Source organism: Pagrus major, chromosome 2 (genome assembly GCF_040436345.1).
Source record: "Pagrus major chromosome 2, Pma_NU_1.0".
NCBI lineage: Eukaryota > Metazoa > Chordata > Actinopteri > Spariformes > Sparidae > Pagrus > Pagrus major.
Genome location: NC_133216.1, coordinates 16,248,997 through 16,271,666, shown reverse-complemented (window position 1 = coordinate 16,271,666; position 22,670 = coordinate 16,248,997). Strand labels below are relative to the sequence as shown.

General features: G+C 41.8%; 2 protein-coding genes across 3 annotated transcripts; both read right to left on the bottom strand.

Annotated features, from left to right (window-relative positions):
- Positions 1-138: 138 nt before the first annotated feature.
- Positions 139-8,320, bottom strand: hepacama (hepatic and glial cell adhesion molecule a). The gene is made up of 7 exons (XM_073493929.1): positions 8,218-8,320; positions 5,160-5,507; positions 4,571-4,852; positions 2,124-2,214; positions 1,803-1,870; positions 1,601-1,671; positions 139-504 (listed from the first exon to the last, which is right to left on the bottom strand). Exons 1-7 carry the CDS (start codon positions 8,318-8,320, stop codon positions 139-141), a joined length of 1,329 nt encoding a protein of 442 aa, XP_073350030.1.
- A 3,704-nt stretch (positions 8,321-12,024) lies between these two features.
- nrgnb (neurogranin (protein kinase C substrate, RC3) b) lies at positions 12,025-22,107 on the bottom strand. 2 transcript variants are annotated; one of them, XM_073490752.1, is made up of 6 exons: positions 21,952-22,107; positions 21,779-21,858; positions 21,633-21,676; positions 19,105-20,824; positions 14,217-14,375; positions 12,025-12,817 (listed from the first exon to the last, which is right to left on the bottom strand). In XM_073490752.1, the coding sequence occupies exons 1-6, from the start codon at positions 22,103-22,105 to the stop codon at positions 12,794-12,796; spliced, it is 2,181 nt and encodes a 726-aa protein (XP_073346853.1). In that variant the 5' UTR covers positions 22,106-22,107; the 3' UTR covers positions 12,025-12,793. The 2 variants fall into 2 exon arrangements, with proteins under 2 accessions (XP_073346853.1, XP_073346863.1); XM_073490762.1 differs by having other exon boundaries at positions 14,217-14,372.
- Positions 22,108-22,670: the final 563 nt, after the last annotated feature.

The window sequence follows — 22,670 nt, the reverse complement described above, 5'->3', positions numbered from 1 at the left end:
ACACAGTTAGCTGAAAGTGAACTCATCTCTTATCCTAGTGCATCGAATCCTTTATCTCCGTGGCAGGATGCAACAAAGACCAACAATCTATACATGTACTTTACAATCACAGAATGAACACATACATCCAAGCAGCTGTCACTGCTGTGATGGACACTGAGTCTGATCACAAGGCTCTGCACACTCCGCCTCTACAGGCAGGTGGCTGCTGGTGGGGATTCCCACTGGCGGACGGGCTTTTCTTATCGGACTGAAACTGCGTGGAGACGAACCAGGGGAGTGAGCCGGTGAGCGGATGGGGCGTAGGGGAGGACCTGGGAGGGGTTGTGCGAGAAGCTGTGCCAGTGGAGAGGGGCTGCGGGGGTATCTGCGTGGGGCAGTCCAGACAGGCCGCTCAGTTCTGTTGTTGGAGGGGGGAAGGACTGGAGCATAGGTAGCAGGGATATTCATTTCTGATTGGCTGACAGCATTGCCAGAACATTCTTCCAAACGCTCCAGAGTCTCCTGAAATGAGATTGTGATACACGTGTTGCAGTCATCATCAAATTTGGTGCTGTAATGATTTCATCTTAATGGAGCCATATTTTATAATTAAAAAAAATCTAATGTTTTTTGCCTCAGTAGGAGAATGGCTTCACGGATGGCAATGTGGGTCCACCATTTTGTTCCAGACTAAAATATCTCAACAACTAATGGATGGATCGGCATTAGATACTGTCCAGACAGTCATGGTTCCCAGAGGGTGAATCCTAATGACTTTGGTGAGCCCCTGATTTTGTCTCTAGTACCCTTGAGGTTCACTAACCACTGTCGTGAAATTTGGTACAGACATTCATGCTCTCCTCAGGATGAAATGCCACAACTTCAATGATTGTTTAACTTTAAATTTAGGGACATCATCAGGTCAAATTTTCAATTTTACTAGAAGGGCACTTGGAGAGCGCAAGACAAATGATCCATGCTTCTATGATATGCAAATCTGCACCTGTTCTCCCATGAACCATTGTCACACTGAGTGCATGAACCAGCAAATGTGGATGATGATGGAGTCATTGTATTTCTACAATTGACTATGTTTTTTCACTACTGAACTTTACTACCATCTGCTGGATTTTAAGATGTATTCCATTTATTCAGCCAATGCCAAAGGCCCTATCGTAAAAAATAATTTGTGTATCCACCCTGTGATTTGGATCTGCTCCAAAATTTACTGGCTTCTTCCTTGGCCCATTCAGTTTCATGAAAATTGGGTCAGTTATGTTGTCCTGCTGTCGAACAAACAAACAAACAAACAAAAAAACTGAACCGAAAACATAACCTCCTTGGCGAACGTTATAATAATGATAATCTCATCATCTTCTGCTGTGCTTTGTGCTAATAAGGCAATGTAAGCAACATGCTAAACTAAGATGGTGAACATGATACAAATGAAACCTGCTAAAACATCAGCATGTTAGCATAGACGCTTCAATGGCAGTGGCTAGAATGGCTCTTTGTCTTGTTTCATTGCAAAGCTGTCAATGGCTCCTTTTGAATTAAATTCAGTTTAAATGTAATATAGATGCTAAATGGAAATTTAGGTCATGAAAGAGTGACTTACATCTTCAGTGAGAACATAAAGAGGCATGGGACTCCTTCGACCAAGTGTAGATGGTTTGGGCACAACATCAACTGCAAAAGATAGATATTCATTTTAATATTGTGTATTGTAATTACATGTTTCAAGACTAATTGCAATATGATAATAATATATATATAGGTGTGTACACATCTAAAGATGATCGATGGTAACAGTTGCTCACCATCATGGCCGTTTTCACTCTGCTCCACATAGATGGGAGCTCTTTGGGGGACGGGTCGATGCTTCTTTCTACAGCGGGAAAAAATAAACAGCGTAGAAAATCCAAACCGTGCTGTTAAATGACTGTTCACATGAGCTACAGGTCACTGTGTTCGTACTTTTTCACTAAATGTTCAGGTGACACCGTCGACCTACTTATTGAGATTCTAGTCACATCCTCAAGTGCATTATCAAAGCCAAGAGAGGTGGAGAGAGAGGAAGAAAGAGAAGGGGGAGAGAGAGGAGAGGCAAAAGAGGTGCAGGAAGAAAGAGTAGCTCTCACTTGGAGGGTTTCCAACAGGCACACACTGTCACCAGGGTGATTAGGAGGAATATGCCACCGGTGGACAGGATGATGTATAGCGAGCTCCGTCCTAAACCAGAGTGATACAGAGGGGTAGATGAGAACAAGAAAGAAAGAAAGAACGATGGAGAAGTTTGTGTCAGTAACAGCCACGCAATAACAATGAACCAATGACTTGTACCTTTGCTTCACATTTAACTTGACCTGCTTTGTAGATAATGGAAAGTTTGCAGGATTAGCTGAAGTGTGTCTTCTAGGAAATAAATTTAGAAAATCCCTTTTTTCTTTCCAGCTGTAAGCTTATAATAAAACATGACCAGGACACGGAGCAGGCAGAACATTCGATTCCTTCTTTTTGCGTGGCTTTTGCCAAGTCTTTTGAGAGTGCTGGCATGAATAAGGTGCAGTGAAGTAGCACATTAGGGTAGTCACTTTGAGACTTTGTGCCATGCTGCGATGCATACAGAGGGAATAGAGAGCAGTTTGAGGGGCCTGTAGCTGTCTCCTCATGCAGCACATCACAGTACAGCAATAATGAAGTGAGGATTACTGAGGTCCACTGAGGCAAAGCGTCCTCCCCACCTGCCTTCTTTTTCTGCTCCGTCCTCATAAATAACTGTCCATTCATTGGATTAGATGGCCTCTCCCTCTCTCTCTCCCAGCCATGACATGCGGCTCTATACTGGCGCCCAGTAACAGCCGCTCTGGGCCAACTCTGCTGCACTCAGCCTGGATTTGCACTTGTTGTAAACAACATTGTTAGAGAGGCAGGCATGCTTGTGTATGGGTCAGCATGAGATGATAATTGCTTCTGCTAGCTACTGAATTGGATGGCTGTCTAACAATGAGCTGAATATGAGCAGTTTTCATAATTAGATTCTGAGGATATGTACAGTATACATTTTCATATTGGTTGTTATTTATTAGAACTAGAAACCAGTGCTGAACTGTTATTCAATTCATTTACTCAAGTACTGTGCTTAAGTACAGTCTTAAAGTACTGAACTTGAGTATTTTTTATTTTATACTACTTTACTTTTACTTTGCCAGATTAAAAAGGGGACTTAAAAAAAAATATGATGATCACAATGATGTGTAAAATAGTTTACATTAAATCCACCTCAACCAGCTACAACAATAAATTAAAATTCATGTTGTGTCATGCAGTTCAGCTTATCTGTGAAACTTAAAACTAAATTATGGAATCACCCCCAAATGTATACATATTTAAGATTAATGGCCAGCCTGCGTGCTCAGACTTGCCAACAGTATCTCTTCTAACCCCTTGCATGTTTTAAATGGAGAATACCGATTAGAGCCCTCCAAAGGGAAGAAAAGAAGAGTTATTTCATACATCAGTCTATCCTGTTGTTAAACCAAAACGAGTGTGGCTAAATAAAAGCTGGATCTGTATGTCTATGGTTATGTGTCATATGTGTAACTGTATGTCTAAACGGGGCTGCTTTAACTATACAAAATGAATATTACTGTAAACTGACAGTAAAATTGTATCGTATCGCATTGAATCGTATTGTATCGTATCGTATTGCATCGTATGGCATCATATCGTATCGTAATCTGCACAGGCTAATGAATATCCCATTTAATACTCAAAGAACATTTTGCAAGTAATACTTATGTACTTTTACTGAGGTAAAATCTTGAAGGCAATTTTTCTACTTGTAAAGAAGTATTTTTAACTATGGTTGCGTTTCGTTTACTTTAGTCCCACATCTCCACAGAGCTGCGTGGCTAGAGAAAGGTCTTGCTGCACCATATCTCATTTTGGTATAGGGGAAAAAATAATCCAGCTTGTCTGTACTTCTTTTCACCAATCACAGTTTTCTTGGGTGATGCTAAAACCCAGGAAGCATCGATGGTACCCCCACAAAACAGCACTGGGGAGGATCTTGTTTTGCACGTGGGGAGGCGAGCCCTGGCATTAACTTGTGATTTTCAGTGTGTAGGTTGCTAGGTCGCAGGTTGTTTGTTGTTTTCCATAGTGACAGGGATTTTAAAAACATTGATATGCAGATAGCAAAAGGGAGCATCTAGTGGCAAGGTTGCAAATTGCAAACAACTGAAAACTCCACCAACAACAATGCCAAAAATGCAAAAGGCCCGCTCTAGAGCCAGTGTTTGGTAAGTCCGTTCTGGCCTACTGTAAAACAAGGCGGCGCAACATGGCACACTCCATGGAAGAGGACCCCGCCCCTTCTGTAGATAAATAGTAATAATAAATGTCTCATTCCAAGTAAAAATAACAACACAAACATTTTAGTTTCAGGTGATTATACAGTTATAAAAACATAATTATAGGTACACTGAATACTTCTTCCACCTCTGATGTTACTTTACCACCATCTCTTCATCCTGAATGTAAACATGTATAACTTGAGGTCCTACCGGTGTAACATGCCACCTACTGTAGACAGTGAGCTTGACAGGTATGCTCTTCATGCTGCTGATGGGGTTCTCCACCGTGCAGGCGTAAATGTCATCATCTGACATCAGGACACGTGCGATGGTCAGCACCTTTTGGTCATGTGAGAGCAGCAGTCGTGAGTCATTGCTCAGCACCTTGCCTCCCTTCAGCCAGCCGTAGATGGGCTTTGTGCCGTTATCGTGGGAACAGTGGAGGTTAAAGTGCTCGCTGTACTCCAGCACAGACGAGGCCATCATCTGGATGTAAGGTTTGGACACAGGAACTGAAAATGACAGGACGAAGACACAGGGGGGATATGAGAGGCTGGTTGAAATCTAGTTATATATATGATAAGTGAAATCCCAGTTAGTGTCTTAAAAAGAACACCACCAACACTGTGAATCACTCTGTATCGTGATCTGAAAAACAAAACTCCAGTATTACTATTACACTCTCCAGGGTGAGATCATGTATTTTCAACCTGTATTGATTTTCTTTTAGCTCTTTACTCCTCTTCCGAGTCCTGCTCATATTGCTCAGATGTTTTGAAATATGAGAGACGTCAGCTCTGTAAAAGGAATCCTGCATACCGTCCACAGTGAGCTCAATGTGGCGCTCTCCAGTGAAGGTGTCATCAGTGATGGAGATCTCCACCTCGTACGCCCCTTCGTCTGACAGCTGCAGGTTGTGAAGCAGCAGAGACCCATTCTCAAACACCAGGATGCGGTTGCGGTACTCCGGCCTCAGGTTCCCTATGATGTCTGTTCCTATGGACTGCACGACGGTGATGGGTTTCTCTTTGTCCCTCTTTATCTGCCACTTGATCACAGGCTTGTCGGCGCTGCTGCTGGAGTAGCTGACCGACAAGAGGGCCTCTTTGCCCACCGTGCCCCTCACCACCTCGGTTTGGCTGGTCACATTCACCCCTGACACCTCACCTGGAGGGAGGGAATAGAGACAAAAGGTGAGATCTTGAACTGAGGGGCAGATAGAGAAGGATACAAGGATAGTAAGAGGTTGACTGGGGACACTGAGTAAACAAAGGGCAGTCACTTTGCAACCATTGATGCTCTGCCAGTGAGCAGAGAAAAACAATAGAGGGCTTATGCAAAAACACACTAATTACTGCTTCACTAATTACTACTCTCCCTACAGGAACAAGTATTGAGGGGATGTATACAATGGCCCTATGCACAAACATTTACGCAGCTACAGTGAAAGTATAATATTAAGGTTCATATTACTTGAATATTCCTATTTGTGAGACTTACTGTTGAATTATGTATTAAAAATATTGGACTTGTTACATTTATTGAATTTTACGGAAGCCCTAAAGGGCCATGCATTCATACATTTTATTTCCTCTGTTTTCCCGTGATAACGAGTTAATTTCATTTGTTTTCTCGAGATCTCGAGTTATTATCTCGAAATAACAACTGCCGTTTTCCCGAGATAACGGGACAATTTTCTCGAGATCTCGAGATAACGAAACTTTGTTTTCCCGAGATAACGATATAATTAATTCGAGATCTTGAGAAAACAAAATGATAGTGTAGTATATTAAATCACTGCAGGAAATATCATTCAGTGTAGCAATGTCAGAGGAGCAAACAAATGAAATTTGTGAACTCCCGTTCAGCATGTTGGTTTAAAATAGTCAAACGAATTAAAACATTGAAATACATGTTGATGTATCCATAATGTTACACGTAAACTCTAATTTCATTCTTAATTGGTAATTAACACCACAAAATGCTCAGATGGTAAATGACCTAAAGTGTCAAACGTGTAACAAGAAGACTTTGCGCACCTTTGAGGTCAAAGGCAAGTATGTACTTTTCAATTCACTTTGGTGGTAACTGAAATAGAAAAATGTATTATTTTTTCGTTACGCCTTTGCTGTTTTTCCAGCATGTTTTTCACCATTGCTAGAAACTTTGGAAACTACTATATGAGACACAGTAACATTATTAATCATCACTTTTTAGGAAAACTCCAAAATGCACACATTTTTGATGTAAACGATAAAACATTTAATACAATTCAGAATAATTGATATCGAAAATTTGATTCCATTGTCCAGTCACTCGGCTACAGCTAATTAGCTAACAACAGCTACAGTTAGCAGCAGTTAGCAGTTACTCTGTTGATATGCTCCCTTTGTTTGTTTGGAGTAATAACTCGACAGGTTGCCAATTCTTACTTATTGCACTTCAAATATAAAGTGTGACTGAATCATTTTATTATAAGAAGCTGAAATTCAATCATTTATTATACCTTGATGCTGTCACTAAGGGCCTTCATCCTTTATGCCTTAGTCCATGGTGTTAGTCCTTTATTGGAGATTATATTGAATAGAAATTCGATGCATTTTTGCATTAAAACTAAAAACTAAATTGAAAAATTACTCATCTTACTTTATCCCCACATGCGAACAAACTCAATAAATGCACACTCTTGCTTTTACCCAGGCCCCATGATAACGTCTTGATCACTAATCTGTTTCTCAGAAACACCCTAGGAATTCCTCATGACCCCTCATAGAGAACAAGTAATGCACTAATTTTGATTTGTGTTCCTCAATTATCCTCTAGCCCTACCCCCACCCCCCCTGCAGGGATACAGGGATAAGGTATTACAGCGTGAGCCACATTTCATCTTTTATAGACGCACCCTGTCTGGGAAACCAAACACAGCAAAGCTATTATGTTCACAGTGGAGGTTCCTATAACTCAGCTGTAGCCGGACACATGGAGGCCTAAACATTGGCTGCATGCCTCTGAGGGGCATCCTACTGTTAGGCCTCAGTGATAGAAAAGATCAACCTAGGAGAGAGGGAGGAGAGAGAGAGAGAGTCTGCACTGTTCACTATTCTTTGCAGCGAGGCAGTTAGCAGGGCATCGCCTCATTGCCGTGGTAACCATTTGGTGCGCCTGACAGGGGTTGCCAAGGCGATAAGACAAAGGGCATGATTGTTGGAACGAGTTTCCTCCCTCGAAAAGAGTGAGAGAGGCAGAGAGAAAGTCTTTGTCACTGGTGAAGTTGGAGATTGACACAGGATTCAGTGATTCCACCAAAACCAGCCTCATTGGGTAAACTGGGCCCATGGTACGGTCATTCAAATGAAATATTTTCAAACCAAAAACACCACATTCTAATCTTTTGACACCATTTTTACCCCTTGAATGAACTCATCTAAAGCTTCCCACACTCAGAACAAAAAAAAAAAAAAGCAGACCATGCCCTCTTCACCTGCTCTCCACAAAACTTGATATCACCACACTTAACCTAACACATCCCCTCCTTACACACCTACAATGGCCACTCCAGGCTCCTTTGAGCTGGAGATGGGGGCCCAATATAGAGCGCCACCCATGAACGAATCCATTGTGCCGCCAGCCCGTTGAACACAAAAACATCTGCGACTAACTTAATCTGGATTAACTTCAAAAAGTGTAAGAACTTGTGTTTTGTTCCGGGTTTTAGTGACGGAATTAATATGAAGAAAGAAGGTGAAGCAAAGACTGTAAAACGCTGTACAAAGACGTCAATTGAAAGGATGATTACTGTCTCACAATTAAAGAAAAATCCACCTGTTTTGTCGTCATCAGAGAGGTTTTTTTAGCCCTGACAAATGTTTGGACTTACCTGCGAAGAGAAGGAGGAGGAGGAGGAGGCCAAAGAGCGTCAGTAGTGGAGGAATGTCTGTAAAACTGTCGCCCGTAGAGGAGGTCTTCCTCTCCACCTTCATCTTGTGTCCTGGGCAGAGTCTTTCTCCCACTCAGTGAGCATGGTTTATCCACCCTGGGCACGTCTCTGCGGCTCAACACTCTCTCCACTGCCTGACTGCCTGCAACACTGGCCTCTGCCTGGTCACACTGAGCCCCACTCTCCTCACAGCACCCCAGTCACAGCCAACAACAGCCAACTGTGTGTGTGTGTGTGTGTGTGTGTGTGTGTGTGTGTACAGTGTGTGTGTGTGTTTGTGTGAGACAGAGACATAGTGTAGATGAGCTCCTCTCTTCCACTCCACATTGCCCTTTCAGAGAGGAGCTCAAAAGAAATAGTGTTTGCCTTTTTTTTGGCGGTTATTTATCTTAAAGTGTCTCCCTGTAAAAAAATAAAATAAAGTGTTGCCCTTCTTACATGGTTAAAGAGTTGAATTCAATATCGAGTTGGGCTACTTCGCAAGAATTCCTGCTGGGAAGATCCACTGTACTTCAGCCAAAACAGTGGCTCTGAGAGGAGCCCACTTAAAGGCTCTGAAATGTCTGAGTTTGAAAAAACAACTCACTTCCCCCCTCTTTGGCCCACTTTTGTCACATTGTGTAAACTCCTCTCTGGACTGGAGCCTCACAATAAACTCACTATTTGTCACCGGGCAACCAACCAACCTGCTGTTGACGCAAACACATTTGCTGCTAGTTGCTACAGGAGCTGTCAGGTGCATGATTCATGGTAGCTTACCTGCCTGAGAGCTACATACGAATATGAGCAACACATAAAGGAAAGAAATGAAAAAAAGAGTGTTTGTACCTTATTTGTCCTCCAGGTGGTGTAGAAGCTACATTAAGGTACAGAACTGATGGAGATATCAGGAGGTAAAGCTGCCAAGTTGTGGATTTTTCACTGTAATTTTGTTATTGAAACATCTAACATGAGTGTGAAAGAAAAGGAGTGCATCATATGAGCAAAACAAGAGGAAATCACTCTTCAAGGAAAGACAGGAATTCTGACATTAAAAGAAAACATGTCTGACTTCAAAAAGTCAAAATATAAAACACGTTTGAATCATTTAAGTGACACTATGTAGATTTGGAGAAGAAATTCAAACTCAGAGTTTTAATATTTACAATATTAATGAGGTAATAATACAAACTTTTTTACGTGACTGAATGAACAAGCTGTTCTCAGAGGAAAATAAGGTCCGCAGAACACTGTTTGAAGCTAGAAAGGTGGCAGGGTCCACCAAATATAAACAGAGTAAAACAGTATGAAACTGTGTTGTCCTTCAAGGTCAGTTTGTTTATCAAGTTTATTCAGTCATGAGCACAAAGAGAGTTTGTTTATTTAGTTTGTTCAGACATAAAGAAAATCAGTCGGTGAAGATCTTTCTCTTCTGATTAGAATTTCTTTCCCAAAACTACGTAGTGCACCTTTAAGCATTTAAAGATCTAAAGCACTCTTAGATGTTTCTTGCGAGCAGTACTGTCACTTTTCATTATATCAGACATGATGCCATGTGTTACATCAGTCACGTCTTTTAGGGATTAAAGCAATAGCTTGTTTGCACTGATGAGTCAGTTGCATCACAAGTCATCTCTCCCACTTTGAGAAAGCCGTCTTTTCTTTTCGAGTTTGTTTTTAACTGCGTTTTGTTTGACAACAAAGGGAGGGTTTGATGCAGAGGAGGAAGCACGGTTGATAGAAAGCTGCAGGAATGTGGGAACACAGCTGCTGTCCACCGCCGCTCTCCCAGGCCTCAGACGCCTGTGTAGTGGGCCATCAAAGCCGAACCTCTCCCCTCCACCTCTGCCCTCGGTAAAAGCAGCACCTCCCTCTTCTTCTCATCTTCTAACACACTCTAAATCAAGGGGGTGACTCTTTGCAGTCAGTAGAGGAAGAGAGAAGGCGCACAGACGGTGCCTGTGTGTCTCAGTCAGTTTGGGTGACAGAAAGCGTTGGCACGTTTAGTCCACAGCAAGACTGATGTCATCCTGTGTGACTCAGACATACAGATGTGACAAAATGTATAATAATCCATCAGATGTTATTTATGCGGATGTGCCTTTCATTTATACCCTGTCGTTGCTGCTTAGTTGTGTAACCTACTTAGTATTAAGGGCACTGCATCTCCTAAGATGGCCAGGCCAGTGGCATAACCACTGGAAAGCAGATAATTGCGCCCCCTGCTGTTCATCCTGGCTTTTTCATCTCTAATTATCACCCAGGAGACCACAAAGATTTTTTTTCTCTCACTGACAAGCTGTCTGAGGCAGAGAACAAACCAACCAAGCAGATCTCTCATATGATCTACTCCTAAAATAATCCACGTTCCACTTTAACAAGTTGTAAAATCGACGGAGTTAGTATTCTCTGCTTCACCGTGGCAAGTTCAAGGATGCAAACGTGCTGACATGACACTCTCGAGGATTTATCAAGACCCCATCCAGCTCGAGTTTCATGTTTTTTTGTTTTTTTTCTGAAAACATGTCTTTTTCCCTCACTCTCAGAATTCAATCTACAGCACCAAGTGGGTGTTGTGCTATGTTTGGAGGTGTGCAGATTATTGATTGTTCACCCACAGTCATTAAAGAGACAGGAGAACGTGGCCATGGCACCTCTGGGACTGAGTAGGAGAAAAGAGAATAGGTCCTTATAAAACCCATGGAGGATATTTATGAGAGCGCGGCGGAGGAGGAACGTCAGCCTGAGAAGGAAGTGCTATGCACTCTGGCTCTGCAAAACCACAGAGACTAAGGCTGGTGTTGGTTGTCCTATCTCTACAGCTGGTGACACAGCCAGCAAACCGCGTGTGTGTGTCTGTGCATGTGACAGTGAGTGACTTGAGTGGGATCTGCATGCTGAAGTATGGGTTGTGTTTTTCCTGTGTGTGATGCATGTGCAGTCTGAGTTTGTGCAGAGTGCTGTGTGGCTCAGATGTGTGTAGGTGGGCTGAGTGGGAGCATTGGGAGACTGAAGATGCTCGAGCCTGTTTCTCATAAAGCGAACAAGACTGCCTGGGCAAATGAAGCAAAAATTGCGCTGTTCTTTTGTGACTTAAACAGCCTTGTTGCAATAAAGGTGGCCCAAAATATCCGGCCGGTACATGCATCAGTCAGTGTTGTCCGTGTTTATGGCAATGCACTTGTTGACAGGATAAAAAACATTTGATAGTTCAATTCATCCTGCGTATGTAATTATTTAAATTGCCCTCTCTAATAGCTATTATTGGTAAAAACCCAATTAATTTGTCTAGTGTAACTGGTAGTTGTAAATATGAGTAGTGCGGTTTCATGTGATGAATTATTCATGTGATTCCTTGTGCAAGAGCGCCACACGGGAGACAAAACACTGTTGCAGCTTCATGGAAACTGCTCCCTCCAATTAGCAGACCCGCTTATGTGGCAGTGACAAAAGAAAAATGAGCAGCTTTGGCTGCTGTGATGCTGTACAAAAATCTCGACTTTAGCACTCAGAAGAAAGATGGAGGTGACAGATGACATAAGAGGTCCTGTTTGAAACTTGATCTTGAATTAATGAAGTGTAATACAGACATTTCACCGTATATTTGAGGTGGATTTATTAGTGTAATGCCATGATTCTACAGCAAAGTTCAGCAATGTACTATTCAGTTAAATTGAAAGCATGAAGGCTTTGACAAAGGAATTTCACACACCTGATTTAACAAGTCAAACCCACCAACACAACAACAGAACATATTGAACCAGTGTCTGTTTAGGTAAAGCTGTACCAAATGCATCTGGGAAAAAAAAGAAGTGTAGTTACTGCATGCTTACTGTTCTGGAAGATCAGATTTATAGAAAATGCTTGAAAATGTGAAAACTTACTTATCATGTGATCAAAAAAGATAATCAAGGCAATTGCAATCTGAATGATGTAACTTAGAATAAATAGAACATACATAGCTACTTCTCTTGTTTTTGATGTTTTAATCCGTTTTGTAAGCAAGTCAAATAGATAAATAATAGTCAAGATACAAGCACACCAGAAAACAATGCAAAACGACAAATAATTGAAGCCACTAATCACGCAAAGTCTAATGCTGATGCATACAAGGTTTATACACAGATGGTATGAACGGATCCATCCAAAATAAGCCCTGTTTAGCATTTAGAGGACATTCATTTTCACATTCACAGATCATCATCTAAAAACTAGCACACTACCAGAAGTTTCACAAGTACATGCAGTGAGTTGCAAATTCTGGGTCAAAGACATCCGTACTGCTGGAGGAGCAGAGAAGGAGTGTTAAAGTTCACAAAATTCACAAAACACACCCTCAAAACTGTCGGTTCATTTTCTACTGCTAATTTGTGTTGAGAAAAAGAAAATGACTCCTGGGGTAAAAAGGTGTGCCTGAAAGCCAGCCCAGCCGGCTTATGCCAGCCATCTCTCGCTACCTTGCTTCTTCCCCTCTTTCTCTTCATCCAGGTCAGGACAGGGGGGCGTCACTGCTCTGGCACAGATGTGTCGTCTCTCTCTACTGCCCCCGATCCTCCTGTCTCTAAAAACAGAAATAGGCAAGGCGTAGTTAAGCACTGCAGAGCCTGGAAAGAACAGTTTCTGTGTACTCTCCTGTCGCCAAGGTGAACTGACTCCAATGAATAGTCACAAACTGCAAGGTTACATGTGGGCGGACCTATTTTAAAAACACATTTGAAGAAAACTTGATACGGAGAATTAATTTTCAAAGGAGGTGAAACTTGCTGTATTATGTAAATATCATCTGTCTCTACGATTTCATTTCTAAGTTTTAAAGCACTTTGCAGTGCTGAGAAGTTGGCAGATGAGCTCAAAAACCCAATTCTACTGTGAAAAGGGGGTCTCCCCCAACGGGAGGTGCTTGTAATGCTCTGTTCCAGCCCGACAGGTCCATTAATTCTGCCTGGCCCTCTGAAGCATATTGTACCTAATGCACCTGGAGCTATAAATACATCTCCTACATGAGGATGCAAGGCAGCCAGCAACTGGGTTAGGGAGAATCATTGACGACCATCCCTTGTGTGAGCCTCATCCCCGAAGAAAAGGCTGCTTGGTCTAACAGGAGAAGGGTTAACATTTTTACCTGTGTGGATATCTGATGAGAATACGTGGTGTTCCAAGTAAAATATGAAACGATTTCATACTCGTTTTCTTTATGCGTCGTCATTTTCAGAGAGGTTTAAATTTGGTTTGTTGAGCGTAAAATCAAACCTAAATGCAACCTTTGCTCGTGTTGAAACAGCGGGTTCCTCCCCCCCGGCTGTGTAGAATAAAAACAGGCACACTCTGTGAGAAAGTATCTTGACATTTTCCAGGTAAAAAACTTGAGCGACTTAACTGCACATCTACAAGCAGATTCATTTATAATTCCTGTAACGGAAAAAAAAAAATAATTGAAAGATTCAATCATCTGTTGCTGGAGACCCTATGGGGTAATTAAATGAGTCACTCAGTTATGTGTTGCATTAATCACACTTGGGAGAACCCATAAGGGGCTCTAATAGGTGTATTCAATTATGTATAGCTTTTAAATGGTTTCTTTTCCTAGTGTGTAAAATGGTTAATCAGATTGTGTTCGCTGTAATGCTCAAGTGTTTGACTCTGAGAAAAGGTAATAGTCACACAATGTTACCTCTAACATCTTAAAATGGAAACCAAAGACTAATGCTCAACCAATAACATGCAGGACATCCTTAAAACATCAAACTATGATGACTTATTTTACTGCCTTATGCCTAAAATTTTCTTTCTCATAAGTATATGCTCTCCATCACTTACCTTTTTGTTACCTTCTGATGGGAGCCTCTTTTCCATAATGCCCTCTTTAACGGCATTATGTGACCTACTCTTACCCTCATGGTTCTACACCACTGACCTGTGTCCCCCTGGCTGCCGTTGAGCACATCCCCAGTGCTGCTCACCTCCTCCCCTTCTGCTTTGTCCTCCGGCTTCATCTTCTTACGGGTCATGTGGCCACGGAAGCCAGCCTGGATCTTGGCAGCAGCCCTGTTGGCCTCTGGGTCGTCCAGGGGGATGTCCATGATGTCCTCCTCCTCCTGGGGCCGGCTGCAGTCCTCCTGCTGAGAGGACCAAAAAGTGGTAGTTTATCACAGAACGGTGGCATATTACGTGATCACATCTGGATGACATCGGTGGGAGAATCTAACCTTCAATAAATTGCGACAGCACATTTTTATGTGCAACAACACTATCTTTTAAACAGTAAATGATGTGTGCTTATTGCTGAGTGGCTCCCCTTGTTACATGACTTCAATAGGGCTCTCAGGAGGTCAATAACCCACATTGCCTCCTTTTTCTCTCCCCATCTCCTCTTGTCACTTACTGAATAATACACTGCTGGCAAAAACATGTCTGAGTCAGCCTAGTTTCTAATGAATTATCACCGTCTACTCTTGCTACCATGGAAAAGGTTTTAGAAAAAGCCATGAAACTGCATATTTAGCAGACAAACCGAACTATGGTCGATGATAATAAGATCATTGTTCATTAGACAGCGTAAACTTGGTAAGAAACAGGTTTGATGATCCATTTATGACGGTATGGTTAGAAATGTGTTAGGTTTAGGGGAAAATAACTTCTTGCTCTGCACCCTGGGTTGAAAACGGATGACCCAGCGAAAAAAAAAAGCTGCTGTCGTCAACACCAGCAGCTCAGTCAGTGCCTGAAAGTACAGCATCCACTGTCCCAAAGGAAACTGGGGGTGGGCGGAAGAGAAATTCTGGCTTGTCATAAAGTGTCAGTGGAAAAGCGCCAAGGCTGTCGACGAGTTATGTAAACACCAATTCAGATGCTGTGGCGAAACACATAGCAGCTACACCCCGTGCTTTGCTTATGGATAACAGATTGACGTTTCATACAAAGGCAGCCCACAGAACGAGCCCACTGTCATCCCACTACCTTGGTGAGAATCAGTGCATCATGTCTCCAGTGAAACCCCTCCAGTGTAGGAGTGTGACCACCCACCTGTTCAGCCAGCATTCATTAGCCTCCCTGTCTGACTGCTCACTGAGCAGCCAAAAATCCAGCTCTCTCGCAGCAGCAGAGATGATTGACTGATGCACTGAATTTTTGCTGGCTACACACCTCCCCAGGGGTCTCACTGTTTTTTATTGCCTTAGGGTCCTTAGACTTAATCTGACATGAATTCTTTTGAAATATTCTGATGCAAATCTTAATCAATATTATCCATTTATGATGAAAAAAGCTTGACAGCTGTGTTAAATTAGTTGCCCTTGGGGCTAAAAAGAATTATCAATTGTGAGTCATAATTATCTTAATGATTAACAGAATATATTTCACTCTAGTAAAAGGACAAACACAATAACACACACATGCCAGTAAGCAATTTGACAACAACCAAACACTAGTAAATACCAATATAAACTATCAAACTGTCTCACTCAATAAACTGTATTTGCATTTACCTACTACACTGATCAAGTAAAAAAAAACCCAAATCTATTCAAAAAGTTAATCTGAAGCTTCTACTCACATTGTGACAGTCCATGTCTCACTCAGAGGTGACTTCAGTCTTCAGGTGGGCTGACCTAGTATGACTTGTGCGCCTTGGTTTCTATGTGGACCCAAGCAAAAGCTCTCTTTAAATGAGTCTCCGGTATAATACAGATGCCTCACTGGCTCTTACTAACAATCACTGTATGTTCAGTAACACCCGCTCACGCACAGAGTGAGGGAGAGAGGGAGAGAGAGGGAGAGAGAGACATACAGTCGGAGAGGGGGGAAGAGAGAAAGAGGGAGGGAGGGAAAGAGAGACCTCCTACAAACATGACAGCATGTGTTCCATCTTTTCACTCTCATTAAGGCTGCTGACCTACTGTGTTCACATTACTGCTGCAGACCTTTAACAGACAGTCACTGAGTTTCGCCGAAACGCTTAGGTAGTAACTTAAATAGGGCTGAATAGAGAGTATAGTGTGCCAGTTAAAGTTTGAAACAAGTAAAAATGATGGGCTACACGGTCTGGATGTAAATTAAAGTAACTGCCATAGCACCAAGCATCATAAAAATCCACAAGTTGCAGTGTTACTAATAAAAAGAAACAACAAAACTCACACGAATAACAGATGACCGACACAGAAATACTACGTAAAGCCATATGGCCGCAAAACAATAAAAACTGCTGACTTTCAAATTCCGCTAATTGCGTGAAAATAAAACTGTGTAAGCATCTTGGGCTGTTTTACACTAGGAGGTGTTATAAATTTATTAGAGGCAGAGTGAGCTAACAGCCCTCTCCATCCCTCTGATCCCAGCTGGTATGGCCGCCCACACTCCTCTGCCAGCCTCAGAGACAAGACGGAGAGGGAGAGAAACAGAAAGCGTCCATTTATCTGAGTTATATCGCTGACATTAACGCTCTTCCTGCTGCTTCGCTCACCACCTATTCAAACAGTACGTTCAATTAGCCTCACGCCTGGTTTCACTTGTTTTATCAATTAATTCCCTGAATGATAGCCACTGTGATTACATTTTCAGCAATCAATCATGATATAGTAAGCCTGCTCATATTAGCCTGATCATTAGTGTGTCTAACACATTGTTTACTTTCGTAAGATGATTAGAGCATAGGAATATTGTGGTAGATACTTGTAAACAGTGAGTTAAAAGCAGGAAAATTGAAATAAAAACTAGACGTCTGCTGAGCTTCTGCAGCTAGGTCACTGTCAAAAAGATGGCCTATATACTGTATTGTACAGTTGTGGTAGATTTACTAAAATTCTGCCTCCAAGCAGGCAAAATGTGAAGAAACAGAAAGTGATGTTTTACTGTTCAATCAGTCAGTCAGGGGCTGCTATTAAATGTAGATTACTAATACAGATGGTGCATAGCAACTATCAGCATCACCATCTCCTATTAATTCCATGACGACACTAAGAGAGAGCAGGATGGTGAGGGGTTACCATGGTAACATTCTTAGTACCCCTTCCTACACTCCCGCCCCGCGTGTTTGGAGCCCTGTTGGTCCAGACGAATCAGACGGGGCTAACTGTGACAGCAGTAAAAATGTTAAAGGCCTAATTCACAAGACGAATTGTTCAGTCTGTCTTTTATGATGATAGATGGCAGAATCAGGCTTCAATCTGTGGGGGCTGTGGTGGCTCCCACGAGGAGAGTCGATCTGGCAAAGCCACGGTATTACAGTTTCATGAGCAAGGCGGCAGAGAGAAGTCCTCAAACAGCAACTTGAACATGCCAGCGTATGAACAAAGACACAGATTATTAGGGTGAACGCTCAGACGGAAATCTCGGCACATTTGAGAGAGGAAGATTTGGATTGTGACCCTCTAGGTGACATTCAAAGTTTGTCAGAGTGACCGTGTGCCATACATCATCCAGGAAATGAACTATTTTGGAGATATTTTCAATCACCTACCCCTAGAGAGTCCAGGAGGGGAAAAAAGTGAGGGCCACTGTTGATCAGACTCGTCCTTGAAGGGGTTTATTTATATAGGCTACCTGAGACAGGAAAGGGAGCAGAGCAGCAGACTGCAGCCAAGCTAAAGACGCATCTGTCTGAAAGGGAACATTTATCCTCAGCCTGTTGATAAAAGTGGACGAGATGCAGTGATAGAACGTAACTAAGTACATTTACTCAAGTGCTGTACAGTTTTGAGGTACTTCTACTATAATTCAGTATGCACATTTTCTGCTCTATACTTCCACTTCACTACATTTTGGAGGAAATATACTTTTACTCCACTACCTCTGCCAAGGAGGTTATGTTTTCAACCGTTTCCATTTGATGGTTGGTTGGTCAGCAGGCTCACACAAAACCCACTCAACGGATTTCCACAAAACTTGGATGGAGGATGGGTTCTTGGCCCAGAATAGACCTCATTAACTTTTGGTTTGGGTCCAATAAAGGAACAGATCCAGATTTTTTTTTCCTCACTTTCTCTAACATTGAGAAAGTTTTCTACATTTTCGTTATTTACTCAGGGAATAATGCATGGATCTTGATATAAAAATAGGTCTGTGCATTTAGGAGGCTGGTATCTATGATTGAGTATAATTTGATGCAGATCCAAATAAAAATCCAGATCAAGCAGATTTTAATATGTTTTATTTGATACTGGATTAGGCTTGATTGGATTAAAGGGGACTGTTGGTCATTGGTGGAGGCATGCGCTCTGCTGAGTGCCATTCTAGTTTTCATATTTATTTTTATGGCAATTGGATAAAAAATAAATAAATAAACAGAAACACACTGTTTCCGATAGTCAGAAATGCTGAAGATTGGGTACGATAATCGGCCAGGGTGATAATTGGTTGACCCATAGAATACAGCACATACATGTAAATATGTTGTTTTTTTTTAATCCCTAAACAAACTAAATAAACAATTCATTACTGAATCAACTGAATAAACAAACTGACCTTATAGGGCAAAACAGTTTCATACTGTTTTACTTTGTTTGTATTTGGCGGACCCTGCCACCTTTCTAGCTTTAAACAGTGTTCTGGGGACCAAAATATTTCTGAGTTTGTATTATTACCTCATTAATATTGTAAATATCAAAAATCTGAGTTTGAATTTCTTCTCCAAAACTACATAGTGCCCCTTTAAGTACATTTGTTGTCATAAAATTACTTTTGATACATGATATATTTAATATCTGATGCTTTAAGACTTTTAAGTACAATTCTATTTCATTTAACTCAAGTGTGACTTTTGGGTAAAATTTTTCATTTACTATGTTAAGGCGTACACAAATGTGTGAAATACGGTATATATTGCCTATTTTGAGAGGAAGCATAAACCTTTACCTTGTCACCACTGTGGCCTTCAGGCTCGGTGGTGTCCTCTTCAGAACCAAGCTGAGTTTCCTCTCCTTGGTGGTCATCAGCCAGCCGATCTGCACTCTGAGTGTGGCTGATGCTGCTCTCTTCACACATTGCATCACTCTTTTCTTGTATTGCAGAATCAATCTTTCCCTCTTCCACAAGTCCCTCTGCTTCTGATGTTCTCTCCTTTGAAGTGACCTGTTTTTCTCCCTCTGCATCCTCTGGCTGTGACTCCACAAGTGTTCTCTGACTCTCCTCGTTCTCCTCTGGTAGTTGCTCTAGAGTTTCACTCTCTGCCTCCATTGCAGCAGTTGATATATTTGTCTGGGTTACTTCTGACAAGTGATTTCCTGCACCACCATCATTTATCTCTTGGTCCTCCACCTCACCGTGGCCTTCTGTACGCATGTCCTCCTCTTCGTTTCCTCCCTTTGTGTCTGTTGTGTCTTCTTCTTTAACGTCAGGGTCGTTCGACTCATTCTGGTGAAATTCGTCTTCACTTATCTTCTGGGTTTCTTCATTTTTAAGATCAGTTTCATGCTCCGGGCTCTCTGCTTCTGCCTCGCTGGTGGGCTGATGTGACGAGTCGATGGTTTTAACACCTTCTCCCTTCTCATCATCCTTACTATCATTTAAATTAGAGTCAGTGGTGTCCACCTTCTCCTTCACTATATCAGATGCCTCGTGTTGACTTTTCATTTCCTCACCTTCAGGGTTAAGATCCTTTTCAGCTCCCACCATTTCAGGTTCATCATGGTCTTGTGTACCTGATATATTTTGGTCTGTTGCTGCTGCACTCACTTCCTCAGATTCTTCCTCCTGTAGCATTTCCAATATATTAGTGTTTAAGACCTCTGGCTGTTTCTCCCCAACTTCTTTATTCTGCTGAGCCTCTGGAACATCTTCAAAGCTTATCTCAACCAATGAATCCTCCTTTGGTATTACATTACTGTCTAAATCACCCTCTATATGAGTTAAACTTTCATGTGCTCCCCCAGAAGGAGTCTCAGTCTCTGTTCCTTCCTCCTCCTTTGCTTTTTCTGCCTGGTCTTCTGCTACTTGTTGATTGTCTTGCACAACAGTTTCTTCAGGTTGGGGTTTTGAGCTTTCCTCTTCAATAACAAGTGTATTATCTTCAGCAGTGGCTCCTTCCACTGTCCTCTCTGCTCCTACAAGCTCTGCAGCACACACATCTACATCAGCTAGCCCAGAATACGGATAGACCTCCACTGGTTCTTCAGCTTCCGTTTTTTCCTCTTCTTCCGAGTCTACGATCTCTTTATCTTCAGCTGCGGTCTCTTGTCTATCACCTCCCTCATCTTCCCCCATTCTTAACTCCTGAGCACACACATCTACGTTTGAAATCCCTCCGAACGAAGACGAGTCAGTGGGGCTGCTATATTTTTCACTAGCTGCCCTGCCAACTTGATCCAATGTTGTCGGGTCGTCCTCCTCTTCTGTCCCACTCAGTTCATCTGACTGTGCATCTGCAGCTCGGAGCCTTTTGACTGATTCCTCTTCTGAAAGTCCTTTTTCCGTTGAAATAACATGTTCCTCTGTAATATCATGTTTTTCATCTTCTTCTCCTGTGCTTTCAGTTAAATCAACCTCTTCAGAGACATTAGGTTGTGTGGTGGAAAGATTTGAGGCTTCTGCTGAATGACTCGATTCATCTCCAGTTTGGGACTCATTTGATTTTTCTCTAAAACAGAACATCAAAATGAACAACTTGAGATGAGAAACATTTGTTATGACGATGGGAAAATTGAGGGGGTTATTGTGACTTAAGTGATGCCAAACAAAACAATGTCATAACGCCTTTATGGCACTCATCTGAAACCTGTGACTGTCTTCCTGTAGCTCTTCAGTCTCGCCTTTTCTTCTCACCCGTGACACTGCAAACTTGAAAGTGCTTTCATCACTGAGCTCCTGTAAATTAGTCACACTTTGTTTTATGTATCATTGTGCTTGCTTTAAAGTGTTTTGTATGTGCTTTGCTAATGAACAGTATTGCTGTTCCACTTTAAGTCATTTTAATGTGTCTATTGTAGCTGCCATTACACCTGGCCAAGGACTGCATTTGAAAATTAGCTAGGATGGCTAAACCTGCATTTTTACAGAAATGTTCTTAATGTGCAATGTCCCTGTAACTCTATACAATTGATTTATTTTTTAATAAAAGGTCTAATGATTTTAAAAATGACCCTTTCAATGAGGTTGGGACAATGCGTGTACTGTCTGTCCAAGCCCCACTGCATTTGTAGTTGTTGAGTGACTGTGCTGTATGATAATTGCAGCTATGCGCTCAAACTTTTCTTAATTTTCCTAATCAGGGCCAAAAACAACAACGGCGTCAACAGAATACCTCACACAACGACTCTATATTGAAAACTTTTAGTAATATAGAACAAATAATATTTTATTCTCATTTCTTCTTCACTTGTCCCTGAACTATTCTCTGCCTCTTGTCCATCATCCTGGCTGTTAATAGTTCATACGTTGAGACTCACTTGGAAATGGTCACCTCTGCTGCAGGCTCTTTTTCAGGACTAGCCTGTTGGGGGGGAAACAACAACAAAGGTGTCATGGTAAATGAGTAGAGACACACTGAAAAAACTGGTGAGCAGTGGTCTCTAAAGTAAGGTTGACTTAGTACCCCAGTAGCCTTGAATGCATGGTTGTTGTAGAATCTATCTTCCAGTTTAGCAGCCCACTCAGCAGGGTCCATGCCACTATCTACAAGCACAATTAGAAAAGAAAATCATTAATATTACTTGACAGCATTTAATGGCTTTAGTCTCACTTTACAGCATACAAAGTCGCAGTTACCTTCTCTTTGTTTGAGAAGAGCATCGAAGTACAGTGCAGCATATTCAGGGATGTCTTCAGGCTGGTCTCGCAGGACTTCTCGGGCCAGACCCTCTAGGATGGTACCAAAACCTCGCGGGACCCGCAGGTGAGTGTTGGAGAAAGGCACTGACATTTTTTTTTAGATATCTTCACTGACAGCGGGGGATATCTGACCAGGAGAAGTCGAAGTTTTTTGCTTTGTATTGTACTTTCTTCCCGATGTGTTGCACAGAAGTGGAGGAACGCTAGCTAACACTGGGCACTTTATACAGACAAGCTAACGTTAATTTAACATTTGTAGTTAAGCAGCGAGGTTGTCGTCTCAAAACAATTAAACTGCTTAATATGTATGTTCACAAAGATTAAGAAAATATCAAAGCACAAGTTATTAGTCACACTGTTACCTGAATTAATTGCAGTTCGTATCCACCTTTAGTTTTGAATGCTACAGCTAGCTAGCTAGCCACTTGTTGATAGCTGTTCCTAGGCAACGGTTCTAACTACGGACACTGACAAGGCTCAAACATCATAAAACTCACAAGACAGAAGCTTTATTTGTAATAATGAGGGTTCGTTATAAACACAAAACACAACACAGAACATATTTGATAAGTAGCCTAAGTATAAAAAGCATTACAATTACATACAGTTAAGGTGTATTAGCGTGTAAAGCATAAATTCAGACGTGCGTTCTCCTC

What these genes read in the sequence shown, in the direction of transcription:
- hepacama (XM_073493929.1), bottom strand. Translation starts at nt 8,320, where the DNA reads ATGAAGGTGGAGAGGAAGACCTCCTCTACGGGCGACAGTTTTACAGAC. An exon ending in TGTCAAGCTCACTGTCTACA is followed by an intron (nt 2,215 to 4,570) that starts GTAGGTGGCATG and finishes ACTCTGGTTTAG; the next exon opens with GACGGAGCTCGCTATACATC. An exon ending in GCCTGTTGGAAACCCTCCAA is followed by an intron (nt 1,871 to 2,123) that starts GTGAGAGCTACT and finishes TTCCCGCTGTAG; the next exon opens with AAAGAAGCATCGACCCGTCC.
- nrgnb (XM_073490752.1), bottom strand. Translation starts at nt 22,105, where the DNA reads ATGTCAGTGCCTTTCTCCAACACTCACCTGCGGGTCCCGCGAGGTTTT. An exon ending in ATGCATTCAAGGCTACTGGG is followed by an intron (nt 21,677 to 21,778) that starts GTACTAAGTCAA and finishes CCCCCCCAACAG; the next exon opens with GCTAGTCCTGAAAAAGAGCC. An exon ending in GCAGAGGTGACCATTTCCAA is followed by an intron (nt 20,825 to 21,632) that starts GTGAGTCTCAAC and finishes GTTCTGTTTTAG; the next exon opens with AGAAAAATCAAATGAGTCCC.